Below are 19,430 nucleotides of genomic sequence, written 5' to 3'. Positions count from 1 at the left end.
ATGCCTTGGACCCAATTGGGCCGACACGGCAGAAACATGTTGACCACCCACAAGATGGTTAGGGGACACTAACCACCCCATTCACCGTCCAACGCTTTTAATATCATATAGTTATCAGTCACATTAAAATAGCACTTCTGATAACCATAATGATTTTTAATTTCACTCACAATATCACGGGCCTCCACTTAGTTATTTAGAAGTGCATCCCTGTCGTCAGGTGTATGCCCGCCCTCTATCAAACGAAGGTTTTAGAGGGCGAGGACTGGCCGATGATGAAGCATGACACCAGGTGGTGTGTGAGACCAGTCCGTCACTTTTTGTGAGATGCCCACACTCACGATGTTCTTGTAACCGCATTTGGGTCATCACACTAGGAGCAGCTCTTTGTGGTATGTATACCTCCATGGTGCCTGCCACACTGTGCATGGTTAGAAAGAGGGGACCATGGGTAACCCCAGGGGCCCCAACGGGAGGCTACGGGCCCCCAAAGTCAGTTTCTGAAAGCCGTTTCGTGTCAGACAGACCGATTCGGAAAGGCTGTCCGAATTCTACATTGTAATAAGTTGGTCGGCAATGCAGTCCTTAGACCTGTACAATTTGGCACCGACCGACTCGGAGTCTCCGAATAATGTTCAAAACCGAGTCAGAAAGACCAAACAGTTTTATTGTAATTGGTCGATCGGAAATGTTTATGAGTCAGTTGGAAACATGAGCTCCGACACGGGTTAGGAAATTCCGAATGCCAGTCGGAGCTTTTCCGACTGACATCGTAATAAGGCCCTTAGTGTTATAGATATATGATTACTTTGTTTGTAGTGAAGTGGGACTAGAAGGTGTCAGCATTAAATATTTTGTAAAAGTAGTTTTTGCATTGCTACTGTAAAATAGCATAACGTTTGTAAGTAATCATTTTTACATTGATAAGTATTAGAAGAATACACAATTTTTTTATATCTTTATTTTGAAGAAAAAAACTCTTATTGCAAGTTTTTTTATTATTTTGAAATATATTTATTAGAAACAAATTTGTAAATTATTTATTTAATATATACCATATTAATAGTTGGTAAACAAATATAGAAAACAATGTTTGTGAATACATTTTCATTAATATACATTTTAATATTCTTTTAAACACTGTACTTGTAAAAAATGTTTTACAAACATTTTACATACATTTTCATAGTGTTATTTAACATAAATATTAATATGTTATAATATTCTTTACTATATACTTTACAGTTTTTGCATCAATTTTGTGAACATTGTTGTACATGTATATTGGTTAAAATTTTTTACATTTTATTAAAAAAAAATTGCTATTTTTCCCATTCAATCCTACAGGTAGATAGCCTTTTTCAACTTTTACTAGGCGGGCATTTTTTCTGCTGCTATCTACATTTAGGGGCCGATTCCGATCCGGGTCGGAAGGGCACCGAACGCGATCCGGCCGGAAAAACTATGAGCCATATGCGTGTTTTCCGCCCAACTCGTACAGCTGTACGAGTGAGCAAGTACGATGCGAGCCAAGTGAAATTGACCGACTGAGTCGTTCCCGGGTCCGTACCGCTCCATACATCTCGGTCGGAAGCTAACTGTGGCGTGCAATGGATGCGATTTACGACCGAGCCAGTACGATGCATGCGTCGGACAGCCTATGCGAGCCGGAAGGTCCGGCTCGCAAAACGTCCGGGTGGCTGCCTATGGGGGTCCGCGTCGGACCCCCTGTCACCCGCAGCCCTACAACTCAGACACAGGGGGAGACCCAAGGGTCCCCCCAACACAGGCATGTACGGTGCGGATGGCACCGACGCGTACCCACTGTAGGGGGCGCCCTTGCATGAAACGTACCCAGTCAGTCAATGGGAGCCCATGTACTCATCGTACGACCGGCTCCCATTGGCTTCTATGGGAGTCCGACCGAACCGAGTCTGGCAGCATATGGCCGCATCGTACTCGCTCGGTCGGACTGCAGGACTCCGGCTCGGTCGGAAACACTCCGGATCCGGCTCGGCCGGATTGCTTTCCGACCCGTATCGGAATCGGCACCAGAGTAGTTTACTGGTGTTATTTTGGGCCATTTCTGGATGGAAAATGTCGCGATTGGGTGCTGATGTTTATCTGTAAAGGTAAGTTAATTTTTACAAATTTTTTAAGGTGTTTGTAAGGTTGAAGGGATGTAGGAATGTTGTGTATATGATGTGTGTGGTATAATTGGTAAGTTTATTGTTTGTTTTATGATATTGGTGTTGCGTTGTTTTATTATGTGTTTTAGCAAGTAAAGTGTTTTGTTATGCAAATTATGTGTAGTGTATGTATTGCTAACTAGTTTTGTGTAGTTTGAGTTTATGTTTGTATAAATTTGGGAATATAGGGCCTTAATAAGAAGGGCGGTCGCACTTGCGTCCGACCTCTATCCCATCGGAAATGGGACCGCCCGACTAGCTGTTGGCGGTCCCGCAACCGGTACCATGATGCGACCGCCTTCAAGGTCAATGTGCACCTTTTGTAATGCGGCATGTGCTGCTGCCTGCAAAACACGCTGCAGTACAGAAAATACACTGTATACATATCACCGCCCTATGTGGCACAGGTGCAGGGATATGTAGGCACATGTTGGAGGGCCAGGGGGTAAGGGGGGCCTGCTACGGGCCTCTAATGTTCATTTCTACCTGCCTTTTCATAGCGGGTAAACCTCATGAAACAGCCGGCAGGAAGGGACATCTTGATCCCTACGGCGGTGCCTGGCAGGCACTGCCACCATTGTAGGGATGGCGGATCCTCTGACAGTCCAACGGGTTCCCTAAGCCCGTTGGTTCCGTGGAAGTCAGTCTCTCCCACAGCCAACCATCCTCCCGCCATCATAATGTGGCAGGCGGTAATGCTGGGACTGATGGCGGTGGAACGGCTACCAATGAGCTAACAGTGGCGGTCCCTCCGCCATCGTAATGAGGCCCACAGTGTTTGTGAGGGAGGGTGCTTTATCTATTTGTTGCAGGTATTTTTTTCCTGAACGCTTCTAAGGGAAGTCGGACTACTCTCTCTCTTTTTTTTTTTTTTTTAAGAAAATCTGATTTTTTTTATAAACTATTTTTATTATACATAGATGCCTATTTTGTGTGTTTCCTGGAGCATTTTGTTTTGTAAAAATATTTTCGGGTTTGAATGGAACCTACAGACAGTGGATTGCATTGTTTGGTTTTTTCTTAACTACATTTTTGCATTTTTGGGGGGTTTTACTATCGTTTTAACAACTTTTGGGTGGATTTCTCTTTTAAACTCTGGATTTGAAGAGAAAGCCACAGCAACAAAATTGAGACTTTATTTTATATTTTTACTGTGGGCAGCAAATAAGATATATTTAAAATAATGTTATGTTGATATATTTATTATGTTGTTTTGTTAAAAATATGTGATGTATTAATTTATGTGTAGTTACTTAGTTTAAAAATAATAATTTACAATCGTTTTTTAAATGCTAGTATTAATAGTTTTATTATCTCAGTGAGAATTCCAACATGTAGTATTATTTAGTAACTGATATAATAATATTTTATTAGCATTCAAAAAAATATTCAGTATGTTGTAGCTTCTAAGGTGTCCGATAGATTTTATATGTGGTTTAGAGGATAGATTTGGCTATTACTTCTAAGTAGTCTAGTCCTTTGTTATTTATAAATATTATTACTTTAATTGCAGTATTTCATAAATTTTTCCTGTTTGTTTGGTTAGTTTAGGACTTATTTCTGTAACTGATTGTCCTATTCTAAGTTCTTGGTAGCTTTACTCTGTTTGTAGGGCTTCTAGTAATTTGTATCGCATAGGTTGAGTTCTGCCTAGTGTTGATTGGAAGACATTGTGCCATCCTTCCCCTTCTTTCTTAAATTTAGCATCCAGTGCCAAGGTGCTGTCGTAGACATTCCACCATTGTATCTGAAATTTTGGTTGGAGCCTGTGTCTTGACCAATGCAGTCTACCAAACTAAATATCCTTTAAGTAGTCCACTAGGGGAGTAAGTTTGTCTGTTATTTTGATAATAGGTAGTTTCTATTAGGCTGCTGTAATGGTTGGCTACTTCTTTGATGGGGAGTTAGGCTAGTGCAATCATTTTCTAACTTCAAAGGCAAATTGGCTGTTGGTGGAGTATTCCACACTTGGGGCCTTATTACGACCTTGGTGGTCGGACCGTCAGGCTGCAGTGTCGGCATTCAGAGAATGCTGTCAAGTCTGCAGCATCCTGACCACCACATTTAGAGTTTACTGCCGGGCTGGCGTTGTGCCTGCTGCGGTCTTGTGGTAGCAGCATGCTTCAGCTCACAGAGAAAGTCTGAAGCCAAGGCCACCGCACTGCAGCGCCTGTACTTTCCTGCATACAGTAGAGCCATGCACCATGTTCTGCATGGCACACAGTGTGCGAACAACACAGGCATTGGGGCACAACATGTGCCCCCAGCCACAATGCCCAATGGGCTAAAATGCTCGGCTGCCCTGTTTGGGCACTTTCCCTGCCTTTCTGCCTATCTTTTCATGGAGGGGTTCCCACCATGAAAAGGTCTGTGGAAAATCAGGTAGTGATTAGCACAGCGGTGCCAGCATCAGCAACACCTCCATTCCCCACTGCTTGCCCTACCACCGCTGCGGGATCCTGGCAGTAGTTATGTTATGTTAGGTAGGCTTCTATAGCGCTCGACTCACCCGGGGGCATCTCGGCGCTTTGCTAGATTTATCCCAAGTCTGAAAGGAACAGGGCATTTTAAAAAAGGAAGGCTTTTAGTTGTTTCCTAAAAGTGCTATACACTGTGATTCTGCGAAGAGAGTCTGGAAGCTCATTCCAGTATCTAGGTGCCAAGTATGAAAAGGATTTTCCTCCAGAACGGCATAGCCTGATACGTGGCACTTGTAGGAGAGCCCGCGCACCGGACCGCAGATTTCTGATAGGGACATGCTTAACAAGTCTCTTTTGGAGAAATCTGGGGCCTCTACCACTGAGTGCCGAATACGTGAGACAGCAGATCTTAAAAAACGATCTTTTCCGCACTGATAACCAGTGGAGTTCTCGCAACAAGGGAACCAATGCGGAACCTGCTGGGTGGTTCATTACCATCCTTGCTGCCGTATTTTGGATGACTTGGAGTTTACTCAACAAGGTCTCTCCTACCCCGGCCAGTAGGCCATTACCATAGTCCAGGCGACTGATAACCATTGCCTGAACCAAGGTTATACGATGGGTTGTGGGCAGAAAGGGGAGAATTTTACGCAACAGACGCTGTCTATAATAGCAAGAGCACGTTGTCGCAGCTATATGGTCTCTCATAGATAGAGACTGGTCTAGTTTTAGCCCCAGATTTTTAACATATAGAGTCGGAGTAGGGGCAACTCCCAGTTGGGCCGGCCACCAGTCATCTGACCAGCGGACAGTTGCTTTACCTATCAGCATTTGCTCGGTTTTGCCGGGGTTTAACTGGAGGCAATTCCGTGTCATCCAATTTGAGATTTCAAGCATTCCTCCGGCGAATCAAGCTTTCTCTGCTACTAGGTCCAAGCCAACCGGGAAGATGAGCTGAGTATCATCAGCATTAGAGATGATTTCAAACCCCAATTTTTCCGCTAACCCGGCTAACGGGGACATATAGATATTAAATAGGATCGGACTTAGGCAAGAGCCTTGGGGTACGCCTTTATCTAGAGGGATTTAATCTGACAAGTATGGCCCGAGCATGATTGTCTGAGATCTTCCAGTCAAAGTTACGTAACCATTTTAAGGCTCTTCCCTGGATACCGCAGGATTCCAATCTCTCCGCTAGCACTTCGTGGGAGATGGCATCGAAAGCTGCGGCGAGATCCAGCAGAATCAATATTGCCGAGCCCCCTACGTCCATTTGTAGCCTAAGCGAATCCGTGACTGCTAAAATTGCAGTCTCGGTGCTGTAGCCCGGTCGGAACCCCGATTGTGATGGGTCCAATATTTCATTTAGTTCTAAATATTGGCACAGTTGTTTATTTACCATGCCTTCCAACGCTTTTCACAATAAAGGTAAAAGAGAGATCGGGCGGTAATTACCAAGTTCTTGCGGGTCTGCCGTTGGTTTCTTCAGGAGAGGACGCACATATGCCTCCTTCCATGTTCTTGGAATATTCCCAGATTGAATAGATAGGTTATATAGTTGGAGAATAAGTGGCGCACAGCTGGTAGCTAAAAGAGCCATCGTTTTGGGAGGGCAGAGGTCAGTTGGTGAGCCAGATTTATCTGAGGCGAATGCTTTGGAAACTTCCTCAAGAGTAATTGGAGCAAAACACTCCAAAGTACTTCCTGTCCTTTTTTCCAGCTCCCTAGTAGTGGCAGTACTTTGTCGGTCCAACCGGTATGGTTGGGCGGTACTGCCACCAGGGGTATGGTAGTCTTAGGACCGTCATACTCTAAATCAGACCCTTAGTGCAGATTTCTGTGGGTGTCTCCACATACTTTGATTAAAATGGTAGTAACATCCCTGTATGGGGATATAATTTGTGTATGGATTAGATTATAGCTTGCTCAAAGTCAATTATAATTTTTTAGGGATAGTAGCTGTTTGTCTTTTCCTGAATGTGGTTTAGCCATTCCATGTAGGTACCGCCTTGTTTGTTTGGAAGTACTGCATACACAAAAGGTATATATATTTTTTTTAATTCGCCATGTATGGTGTATAGATGATAGAATGGTTTGGTACACATTTCAAATGTGCCATCCATCACACGTTTGACATTGTGCTAGTTTGAGTAAGTTGTTAGGAGGTAGCAAAGATTAGTATGCATATGTCATTACTTTTATTATCATATAATTGGAATTGTTCCTCTCTATGGGTCATTGCAAGGTGAGGTGGGATGTCTATATCACTGTGTGTTTTAGGAGCAGGTGGGGTGTCCCTTTTAGTTCAGGTTATGAGGTGTTTTAAGGTGGATATTGATGGTAACTGGCCTGTTATATGTTCTAGTATGTGGGGTAGAAAACTGTCAGTAATTGTGCTGTGGGTTCTTGGGTACTAGTGCTTGCTTCTCTTATATTTTCTAAAACTTCTCTAATTTCTATTTCTGTTACATTGTGAGGGTGGTTATGCTCTTTTACATTAATCACTACAGTTTATTGAGAAGTTACCCTCCTATAACATGCATTAGAATAATATTTTGTACATTTCCAATTAATATGTTTCTTAGAAGCATTTTCTGGACTGTAGGTGTACCATGACAGATACACTCTGTCCCCATAGCACAATACTTTTCTCAAGGCATATTTCTTTATTCTCTGCAATGCACGATAATGTAAAGGAACTGAAAATATTGCTTGAATGGAAGAAGACAACAAGCCTACCATGCGAGCTAAGTCCCTCATAGTAACAAACTCTTTCTCCAAAACTTGAGAAATGTCCTGCTTCCTTTTGTTTCACATTTACCATATCTATCTCAAAACCTAAAAATTTCCATCTTTGGTGATGGGAAATAAACGGATCTCTGAATTCATCAAAAAGACCAACTTCTCTAGTAAACTCTTTACCATCAACAAATCTTTCCTTAACGGATCTATGCCCTGAGACATAATTAAAAGGTTGTCTAAATACACTAGAAGCCTTATGCCCCTTTCACATAGAAAAGCCATAACTACTCTCCACACCTTTGTCAAGTACCATGGAGCAGAAGATACACAAAATGGAAGGCACTGAAACCGATAGAAACCTTCTCCTCCATCGGAACTGCAGAAACCTCTGACTGTTCCTCTCCATTGGAATCGTAAATAAGCATCCTTTAGATCCAATTTTACTAACAAGTTGTCCTTTAGCAACATGTCCATCAAACAATGGATCCCACCTATCCTAAAATGTCTGTAAACTAAGTACTTGTTTATTTCTTTTAGGTTTATAACAGGTCTCCAACCTTTGTCCTTTATCTGTACCAAAATCAGTGTGCTTATAAACCCTTTTGCATATCTTCTATCTGTATAATAGGTCCTTTTTGAAGCAGGATTTCCATCCCTGGAGTCTGCAATCAATTCTGTTTCTTTTGTCAAACATAACTCTCTTTATTCTTTCATTTGTTGTAGAGACTCCACAAACTATTTCAAAACCTTGAACTATCATTAAGATCCATGGATATTTTTTGATCTCTTTCCACTCTTTTACATAACCTCTTAAGCGTCCTCCTACCTTATCTTAGATAAAACCAGAAACAGTCCCTGTACTCACCTTGAGATCCTTGGAAACCTAGCCTTGTGCCTCTACCTCTTCCTGGACATCCATTTCTTCCTCTACTCAGGTAGAAACTTGCTGCAGGTTGATATCCCCTACTTTATCTTCGTTATTGACTACAGTAGTGGGACCTTTACATCCCCTGGACAGTCGACAGTCCCCATTTACTGGCCCTTCCAAAAACTCCAGCTCAAAGAACATTCCTTATAATAACCTGTGCTTTGTCTGAAGCTGTGGATATTGCCACATATTTCCCTAAACTCTTTACTAGTCCTTCACCAAATAACAAACCTTTAGGATCTTCACTAGGTTCTTCCTCAGCCATATAACCCAACCTAAGACTAATTTTCATAAGATTCGCTTTCCTCCACTCAGCCATAAAGCCTGCATTCGCATTACCAAGAAGAAGAATTGCCCTCTGGCTCCATCCTCAAAGTAGATCTAAATCCACCTTTTCCTCATTAATGTGCGCTTCCTCTGCCATGTCGAAGAACCTAGCTAAAGGACCCAAGATGTCCAACACCTTATCCTGACACGGTTTCAAAAAGCGCTCTAAACCCTTCCTTGGGTCTCTGCACATTCTGAATAAGAAACCGATCATCTCCTGATCTGAACTAGGAGTCATGTACACGTTCTCTTCTATCACTGGCGGTGAGCATTCTGCTTTCAGCACTCTCCTCATCCAATGGTTTTCTCAACTATTCCTTTATCAAACTGCTTACATGCTCCATTGGCCACCATTCACTGCTTCTTGGGTGTCTAAAGCTATGAGGAGAGAACATCTCCTTTCCCAAAGGATTGTTCAGGACCTCTTTTGAGTTTGCCCCAAAAGTTTCCACAAACTCCTCATCAAATTCATCTTCCTGATTTATATACAAAATATACTCATCCTAATCCCTGTTCTCATTGCCAGGTGATAACATATCATAGTTATTAAACTCCTCTTCCATTGTGTCATTCAAGACACTCACTCTTTGCATGCGCCAAGGACACCCTTTCTTTTTGTGCAACTAGGGACACCTTTATTTCTTATGGAGTCAAATCCACCTTTACCTCCTTTCCTCATATCTACTTCCTTTATGCGTTTTGTCTTTTTTAACCTTTTACCAGCACTTACTCTTTTCTCTTCATCCTCTGATAAAGAAACATATTCCTCACAAAACTCTCTATCTTTTCTCTTTCTCTCTGATGAAATATTATCCAAGGTTTTCTTAACCTGCTCTGTCATTTCATGCTCTATAATTTTTTAATGACCTCCTCATTAACACGGTCACTTGACACCGCCAACAAAGGTCCTTGCTCTGCATCCATTCTTTCACACTAGTACCAAAAGTAAACTATTTCTAAATATTAATCTCTTTCAAGAATCAAATATCAAGTAGTAAAATGTACTAAAAATAAACTCAACCAGATAATGCAACTCCGAAACAGTAAAGTAGACATCGTTAACCGTAAAGTTTTATTTTGAAAAAATGTGGCACCTTATTTCCTATTCTTTTCGATGGTATGCCGCCCAAAGAAAGATGGCTGTCACAATCTCGCAAGATCACAGCAAGCTAATCCTGATTACTTCCTGAATACCGCGAAAAGCCATAGGAGCATGAATATGTAACATTTATTTCTAGATAATACTGCACATTAAAACCTTGCTATGTGAAAATTAAAACATTTGACCTTTTTTCCCTTCAAATAAACCAACTCTCTTAAAAAGTATCAATTAATTATATACATAAGTGAACGCTTCTGTAAATTCAAAGTTCCTCAACAGAACGAAAAAAAACGTTTACAGCAATGAATTAACCATCTACATTCCTCAAAACTTCTATCTCAGTAGGAGTAGCATTTAGAAGAGGAGTTATAAATGTGTTAGACAAATGCTCATAACATAAGTACATAGGCGCTATCCCGGCTGGCGATTGTGGCTGTGTAGTTGTGATTTAACTAATACTTCTATAAGAAAACAGATTTTTTGATTTGAAAATAATTTTGACTCTTTTTGATTCATTTGTACGAATTTTGGAAGACACTATGTGTGCCCATCTCAGACCTTTTATGTGGTAGGGTTGATTTGTAAACCGGTTCAGTAATCCTTTTCATTATTTATATTTAAAAAGGATCAATGAGTTTTAAAAAGTTTAGATCCTTTATGTCTTCAACGTTAGTTTTTAGAGCTGTTCGTTTTGAAAACACATAGGGGCTGATTATGATGTTGGTGGGACCGACACGTACAGCAGGTCGGTGTCAGTCCCACCTACATCTGCCCCTTCGGTCCTCTCGCCGCATTATGCTGCGGCGGGCAGAGGCTTCAGGCAGAGGGACCACTGCTCTAGTGATGGGCTCAAGAGCTCCTTGGTGCGTCGGAAGGCACCATAATCCCACAAGGCTCGGCTCTGCCGACGGGATTATGATGGAACTTTCCGCCTGTATTGTCATGGTGGGTGGAAAGTGACTTTGGGGCTCCTAGCAGGGCCCCCTTCCCCCTGGCCCTCCGCTATGGGGACACCTAAGGTACCCCCTAAACATCTCTGCACTGTGTGGCAGTCACCAGTGCCACACGGTGCAGGGATGTTTCAAAACATGCATTTTACAATGTATTTTACAAATGAAGTTTATGCTGCAGGCTTCCATTGTAAAATGCATGTTTGAGACCACCCTGTGGGCGATTACATCGTAACCCTGCTTTTGGAATCACTGACCTAAGGTCAGGCGGTTCCAGACCAATACAGTGTCGGCCCAACATAGTAATTAGGCCCACAGTTAATTTAAAAGCAAGTGTGATTGTCCGAGGTAAATTTTCCCAACATATTTGGAAAAAACACTCAAATGGATTGCCATGTACGATTGAAGAAATTACAAAGGCAAACTTTAGCCAATGCAAGACGTTTGAGGGAGTTCATTAGGGGTGCGTGATGCACCTGCCAGCCCCAGTGGGCATCGGAGAACATATCAAAAGGACAGAAAATGGCACTTAATCCTAGGTAGAAAATCTAAACGGGCACACAGAGCTTGAGAACAAAAAACTTAAATAATGTGCTTCTTGTATTTGAAAAAACGGGATCAAAAACAAACAAAAACAGTTTTTTGTTCATGATTACTCGTCTTTGATTTGTGGCAATAGTCCAGTGCCTTAGGCCACAGAGGGCAACAGCCAAATGAACTGGGCGCACAGGGCTCGGTACCCATGCATGGCCTTGGGCAGAAGGATTGGTGAATTTGTTGGGCACGGGAATTGGGTGCAAGGCCAGACTCCTGGACATGCACAGCTGGGTCTAGTCCAGATCCCATGGGACAGTATTTTTTGAGGGTAGGGCGCAGAGTGACCAGGGGCCATGCTCTACACCCAAAACACCACATAGCACCAACAAAATAAAAGGCCAATAGCATCTGAACAGCACAGGAGGTGGGCACAGGGAGTGGGTCAATTACAGGTCTGGTGCAATGTGTTTTTCATGCATGAGCACAAGGTATGGTCAGAAGTGGCACAGAGCACCCAGACTCTGCTGCATATGACTGAAGGCAGTACAGATTCCGGGCCATGGGAACTGGGTTCAAAGCGCTGCCATAAGCCATGCCACATGATTAAAGCCTGCTGTGTAAGACTAAAGCCCATGGCTCAGGCAAGATGGACACACAGTGCGACAAAGACAACAGGCTGAGCCTAATGCTCAGGCGCTGTAGACTTTGTTGCACATGGGCTGGGCATATGGCATGGCAAAAAGGAACACTCTGCACCAGGAGTTAATTGCACATGACAGACGTTTTCTGGGCACATGGTTGTGGCACCGTCTGTGGCAGCAGGCGATGCTGTCTGCCTAGAGGTAAATGTCCATAATCAGACTGTGTACAGCGGGTTCTCAGGTGCGAAGTTTGAGAGCAGAATGCTGTTGCCAGGTAACAAAAAGTACAACATCAGAAAAGAAAGATTTACTGAAAACCATTGTGTAGAGAAATATATGGTTCTTTATTCAAAAGAATAATAAAGCTTGGTGAAAAACCCTCACATTTTCCCAATAAAAAAAACATCGATCAAAGTGTCATTAAGATTATTACAAAAAACCTACAAAATAATGTAAATTGTCAGTTCTACTAAGCAAAGCAAGCAAAGAGCTACCACTGCGCTGATTATGACATCATACATGATGTTAAAGTCAACAGAACAAAACACATTAGCAGTGACATCAATGAAGGTGCTATGGGAATGAGGCACTCAGCACAGTTTTATTAGTGTTGCAGAAATGTATTTTCCGGATAGAAGCACTGGTGCAATGACAATGCGACACAAGAACGCATTTCTGTGGCTGGAACGCAGACATCAGTGCTGTACCTAGCATGGTGGAAGGCAATGATGGAGAAGAGTAATTACTTACTATGAATCAAGAGGAGGCAGCTAGAAGGTATGTGGAGACTACCAAGCAGGCGGGAAGAAGGTTGAGGTGATTCCTAGAAACTGTATCATTCAACATATTCCTAGAGGTCTCCAGTAGGGCCCAGATGAACCAGTCCTCAATCATTTTGGCATGGAGGAACAGACATGATAGTAATGTGGTTAAAGTCCCCATCTCACATCAGCAGATACTTATGCTGGCAAAATGATTCAATCTGTATTTTGTTTTTGCATTGCATATGATGTACCTAAAGGGATTAATGTGAGAAATGTATTGATCTAGAGGGAGAATTGTATTTCATGTGCCCCATTTCAAATGTCATTATTATAAAAAACAATCTTTAAATGGTCAAAAAACACCATCATGACCTTCCATTATTATTTAACTATCTGCTGAGAACTAAGTCGTGGTTCAAAGGATACAAGCTCTCTGCATGCAAACTGAATCCCAGTATGGGTGAATAATCAACGACCTTGTTTGCACACCAAGTCTGCTGCTGTTAAGTCGGCTATTGGTGTTACTCACCTTGTTTGCGCAGCTTTTGCTGCTGACCCAGGAAACTTGTCCTTCTACCATTATACAGACAAAAAGTCAGAATCAACCATTTCACAACCTACATACACCCTGGTATGGGGTTAAATTAGGTCATTTGGATGGGGGGCATTGCCAGAAGCCTGGATACAGCTTCAACCAAGTTTCAAAGTTCCCATATACGAAAATCTTCACCAGCCATTTGATTATAAAGAAAGGATGTGCTGTGATATAGTGGGTGGCGCGTAAACACACAACATAGATCTAGTACGCCAATAAAGCACCATCTTATCTCCAGCAAGGGCAAACATAACCCCAAAATCAAAAGAGGGTCTGACCGGGAGGCTTTGGTCAACTGGGCTTTGGTCCTATTAGTTAAATGGAAGGGGACATATAAGAACCCCGTGGTGATTACCCAAACCCAGTTCTCACTATTTGGTCTACATGGTTTCTAGAAAGTTATTTGTCATCATTCTACACTATAGAAACCCCATAAGGCAAAGAACACAAAGTGTCTGCTAGCGATTAAGAATGCAATGGTAGAATCAAATGCAGGGATGTTACTAACGTTGGCTAACATTGCTTACTTGACAACAGTGAGATTTCCAAATACTATTTTCACAGAGAACGAAGTTAGAACACTGTAGAATTGTATGTATACAATAAGCATATAATATAACTAACATTTCTTCTTGAGAATTCTGTGAAATATCAAATAGTGGTCTAGATGTGAACATGATAAAGACTGAATCTTTTCTGCTAATGTAGTACCTTTGTTTTGTTTCAAATAAATACCTTTTTACAAAGTTTTCTAAAAGGTGTCTTTGCAAGTCGAGTATACAAATAACATTTTATGCACTTTTAATGAAATTCACAATATCATCTACTGCTAGTTTTGCAGATGGGAATGCAAGTAAGCTACCATTAAAAAAGCAGATCTCTCCATGGAAGCCATCTCTCATGTGGTACCAGGTCACAGGAACTCCACTGTTCTCAAGTCTCTTCTTGTACAACAGTCCATCATCTCTAAGCACATCATATTCACATGTCAAAATGTAAGCCTTCGGTAGACTGCAGATGATGGAATCTTCAGAAAGAAGTGGAGAAGATGCCATTTCAAATGCATCCTTGACCTGGTCAAAGACATTTTCTGCCTCTGAACTGACTGTATGAGGCTTATAACCTCTTACTTTAAACTCATCAGGGATATTATTAGAATTTAACCATTTTTGAAACTTTAATTTTTTGTCGTCTGGAACATGCTCACCTTCTAATACTTCATCAAGTAGAGAAATATCCCCATTGAGGTATTGCAGAACATAGAATGCAGCACGTTCCCGGTACAAAATGGGGACAGAGCGGTTCTGCTGGTAGGATGGCAGATTGAAGTCTGCCATCTGGACCAGTGGGTAGATGAGAACCTGAGCACAAGGCTTTGCAAGACCTTTTCTGTTCACCAGCCCTTGACAAACTGCAGCAGCGAGGGTGCCCCCAGCACTGTCTCCACTAATAATGACCCGGGAAGGATCCACTCCATAGTCTTTTGCCGTCTTCAGAAAATGCACCGTGGCCTTGAGGCAGTCTTCATAGTGAGCGGGATATCTGTGCTCCGGTGACAATCGATAGCTATAAAATAAAAAATATTAGAATTACATTTTGCATTTATCAAACAGCCATAATAACTGGGAGAGGGTAATATTGTGCAATGGGCCGAGCACCTTCTGCAATCCCACTATTTAGGAGCCAAGAAAAATTTGGACAGTGATATGTGCTAAAGAGTTAATCTTACTAGTTGAATGCTATGTAAATCTCAATATTTTTAATGGATACCTCCCTAGATGTACTACAATCTTATCGATCACTTGTATGGTCACTAAATTAGTGTCCAACAACCGCCATTGTCTAATCAAAACACTTTCATAAAAACAGGATTGACGGAGCACCTTTCCCTCAGATAAAGGAATAAATCTATGTATGCCCTATGTATGCCGAAGCATTACAGCCACTGAAGGCAGCACTATAAGCTGTGTTAAGGATTAAGGCCCATAGTTATCATTCTTTCATGCAACTTGCTGCTCTGCACTACGTGAAAGGGTAGGAATGCACCATATCTACCAAGATATGCCGCATCCTGTCCACTGCCTGTGTTGGTGCGCAATTAGCAGAATAGCACCAACGCAGGCACTCTTGCACAATGGAGCGAGGATGCGTGCATTACAGACAGGATTGTTTTTGTGCAGGAAGGGACACCTTCTTTAACAAAAACAATCCTTAGAAGTGTATTACTCTTTCTAAGTGTGCTGCAAAATGCACCACACTTAGAAGGAGGAAACAGCGAGGAATAATAAAGCTATTTCTCCTTGTTGCACCTCTGGTGAGAAGGTGTACAATGATGCATTCCCAGGTCTACCACTGTTGATAACTCTGAGAATGCCTCGAAATACAAGGGTAGATGTGTGGAACACCCACACTCCACCCATGTAACAACCCCAAGTATGTAGAGTAATGCAAGGTAGTGACTTGAGCTGCCATGCATTACTCCAAATTGACAAAGCCATGCAGAACCATGCACGGTGGCCTTGCGGGCTTGGTAAATCTCATCTAGGTTTTGCGTCCCCCTTGCGTTGCCTTGCATTGAACAAGGGCGACACAAAACTTTCATAAATATGCCACTAAATTTACAGGTTCATCCAGAAATCAATCTATCACATGTACAAGCTCCCTATCTATGGTCACTTTTGCCCAGAAAGCTTAAATTCAGTAACTACATTTCCATGTGCAGAATAAGCAAAATTTACTCTTATTTATTTAGAGGTCTCTATTTCAGGGATAGTGAACACAGCTACAGTTACCGCCCCCAAAGAAATAGCAAAAGTCAGATAAGGCTATGATTTTTTTTTTTTTAAATTGATGTCATTAGCAACACAACACAAACCTGAAATGTTTAAAGTAAGGGTGTTAATCACGTGAACATTTTGGCTGTCACAACCTTCTGCAAATGCATAATTCTTGGTCATGATCTGATGTGAAGTGAAAATTAGATATACAGGTATACGTAAAAATGGAGTGCTTAGGAAGTCCTAAACATTTTTTACTAAATTTAAATTAACTCAATACAATGTCAGTGCACATTTTTTTTCCTATTCCTATCATGCAACTTCTTCTTTCGATCCAGCCAATGCACACAAATTGCTTGGGAAGCCAAGTAAGTATTATTTCAAATTTGGCTCGATGTAGTGATAATTCAAACACCTAGATTCTTCTAGTAGATTTCAATATAATGCAGGAGCCACGGCATGATTTTTCAAAGCACATGTATTCTTTACCAAATCCAACAGCAGCCAAGCCAACGCATTTCGTCTTTAACAGGGACTTCATAAGGGATTAGAATTGTTTTTATTTTCTCTTTTAGTGACGCTTTTCTGGATAGATATATCCCATAAAAATGCATGCTTAAAGTGAATGTATCCCCCATGGGACATGCTACGTTAAGCAGAACGGCCGTTGCTTGTGTTGGATTTTGTAAAGAATACAGAATAAGTTTGCCAAAGCCAAATTTGGAATAATACTTATTTAGCTTCCCAAGCAGTTTTTGTCCATTGGCTGGACCTGACAGAAGAAGTTGCATGATTGGAATAAGAATTTAGACTACATTGGACGGAGTTAATTTATATGAAAAACTTTTTGATAACTTCCTAAACACTCCCTTTTTATGTATATTTGTTCATTTGAATTTATGGTTTCTGAGCGGGAAAACCATTAGAAGGTTTAATGTGATTGTACTTATACTACAGAAATAACGCCTGTGCGGCCGGATAAAGCCAATATTGCCCTTGTGGGATGTATGTGCTAGTTCTACAGGTTTGAACATCAAAGCATCTATAAAATGTCATGTAGCGGCAACTTGTTTGCAGAATTCAGCTGCAATTTAGCTGTCTAAGGGTGTGATTGCTTTTCACATATATGCCATGGGCTACCCTTGTTAGTCACGTGGGTTTATGCAGGGGAGAGACATTGTCTATCATTTTAAAGTCATTTTCAGGTAAACCATGTCCATTGATGATCCACATGATGTTTAAACAGACTCTCGTGTAAGGATATTGAAGTAGGCCATGTTCTAATTGAGGGAAAAGGGAATGAGCTACCTTTGTGAAGATTCAATGTAGTTCTCTGATCTATCTGGATGACTGAGCTTCAATGAGATGCTATTAATAGACCACTGCCAGTGAAAGCACATTTACATTTGGCGAGGCAGCTGGGCAGTTGAAAACACAGGGGAAGGGAATGCAGCAAACCAAGATCCAGGCAGCATGCAACGTAAAAGTGATGGCCAGAAGTAGCGTCCGTTGATGGTCTGATGTATGTTACATGGTCTGTGACAGGATGAAAGAGGGCCTGGGCTCACTATGAAATAAGAGGACAGCAAAGAAAAAAGAGAAGATTGAAAGGTAGTTGATTACCACAATCTGGAGTAGAAGATTGTGGTGCAGTCAGTTTTGTCACAACAGGTAAATTGCAGCTAGTGCACGGAAGGATCTCAGGAACATGTAATCAAAAATAGTGAGCTAATGTGAGCGTGCACAAATATAATCAGTCCCAGAGCACACATTTTGAACAAATTGTTGATAAAAATACAAATAGCAGATATCTTAATACTGCCATATGAAGCCTATGCAGTCTGTTTCAACAATGTGATTTATTTGCCTCTGTCTGATTTTCAATACCAAGTTCTGAATATAAAAAACTACTTGCGACAACATTTTCTTAAGTCCTCACGAATGTATATTCAGCAGCTGTGATGGACTCCTTGGAGAATTAATTCATTTTATGGGCTTCCTTATGAATTAACCAGATTGAGGGACACGTACACCAGCTGGTATTCCAGCACTTGAATACAGTCCTTTTTGATCGAAATGTGGCATAAATAACTTGAATACTGGGTGAAAATCCACATGATTTCCCCCATTTCCAGCACTATTACACATATATTTACTGCTTGCTCTGAGCAGAGTGCAGTGCAAGTCAGGAGCTCTGTGGCCAGGCTAGAAAGGAGCTATTTTGTCTGCCCATTTGGGGTTCTGAGGGAGGTTGGGCAGGGTTGTGCTTGTGACTGCAGCCCTTGCAGTTTTAACAGGTGTGTATCCCAAACCAGTAAACAATTTGGTGGAGCAATACAATTTGTCTACCCGCCTTCAACTGGACTTCTTAAAATTGGCTTATATATCTGATTTTCACAGAAGAACTTGAAGGCCCCAACTACTCTTTTGATGTGTATGTCAATTGTGATTGTCACTACCTTATTACAGGGGAAAATTAAACGCATGGATTTCTTTCAAGATTTTTCACCCGGAGATACGGGGACCACTAGGCATTCAAAGTTTGAATACCCCTCTAACCAGGGCTCTAGATACCTGGTCCACGACAGATCATTAGCCTAATTAAGCCTCTGTCAGTCTCACAGTAGATGTGGGTGTGAAGTCAATGTCTAAATCAAGGGAGGTGGTGCGTCCCCTAGCCAGTCACAATAATGCTGTCACCAGCATGACAGCAGCGTCGTGATTGGTCCGAGTGCCCTGGTTCGGCGCTCAGGCAGGTAGTGGTAGTCTGTGCATGTTCTCCACCTGGCCTTGCAATTCAGCCGGTGGAGAACATGCTAAATGCACATGGTCGTTTAGCCGGCCCAAGAAGCCAGCCAAACCGTCATGGACACTCAGGGTGCGGCAACCACTCCTTCCTGTGAGGACAGCCAAGCCCAGCCCTAACCTGGCTCGGGCTTCATACATAAACTAAAATAATAGCAACATAACGTTAATAACGTTGTGTTATTATAATTGAATTTTTCCTTTGAACTCAGTGGGGTGATGCTCCTCCACCTTAGTGGAGGAGCCGCAGCTGATGAACACATAATTAAATAAAGTTCCCAATCAATATACTAGTAACACCAGGGAATCTGGCTATGCACGGTAAGTACTGCGATCAATAAGGTTTTGTTAAAAGGGAAACAATGCTTCAGTGGACAGGATAATATCACATCAATGCTGTTACAAGCCCATTAAAAGGGCTAAACACTATTAACTAATAGTGAATGATTGTCATCGTTAGCAAATCTCAATCAGTGCACCCCATAATGTTCGATTCTCAATCTTCGCAACAAAAGGGTTACTATGTTACAACGGGGGCTACCCTCAATGATGAGAGGGTCACATCACGATCTGGTCCACAGAATAGAAAAAAGTCCACAAACACAGAGGGGTTTTCACAAGCCACACAGTTCCATCCTGGTCCAGAAGGCGGA

At 41.8% G+C, this 19,430-nt stretch overlaps 1 protein-coding gene across 1 annotated transcript in view; it reads right to left on the bottom strand.

The window, feature by feature from the left end:
- Nucleotides 1–12,159: 12,159 nt before the first annotated feature.
- Nucleotides 12,160–19,430, bottom strand: part of LOC146867917 (arylacetamide deacetylase-like 4) — a 119,186-nt gene continuing 111,915 nt past the window's right edge. Inside the window, exon 4 of the mRNA XM_085608646.1 lies at nt 12,160–14,761. Within this exon, the coding sequence (XP_085464772.1) occupies nt 13,987–14,761 (775 nt within the window). The 3' untranslated portion in view covers nt 12,160–13,986. The remainder of the gene's footprint in view (nt 14,762–19,430) is intronic.

This window comes from Triturus cristatus, chromosome 1_2 (assembly GCF_964204655.1).
Source record: "Triturus cristatus chromosome 1_2, aTriCri1.1, whole genome shotgun sequence".
Taxonomy (NCBI): Eukaryota; Metazoa; Chordata; class Amphibia; order Caudata; family Salamandridae; genus Triturus; species Triturus cristatus.
Note: the sequence above shows the minus strand (reverse complement) of the source record. Positions and strands in the feature narration are given on the sequence as shown.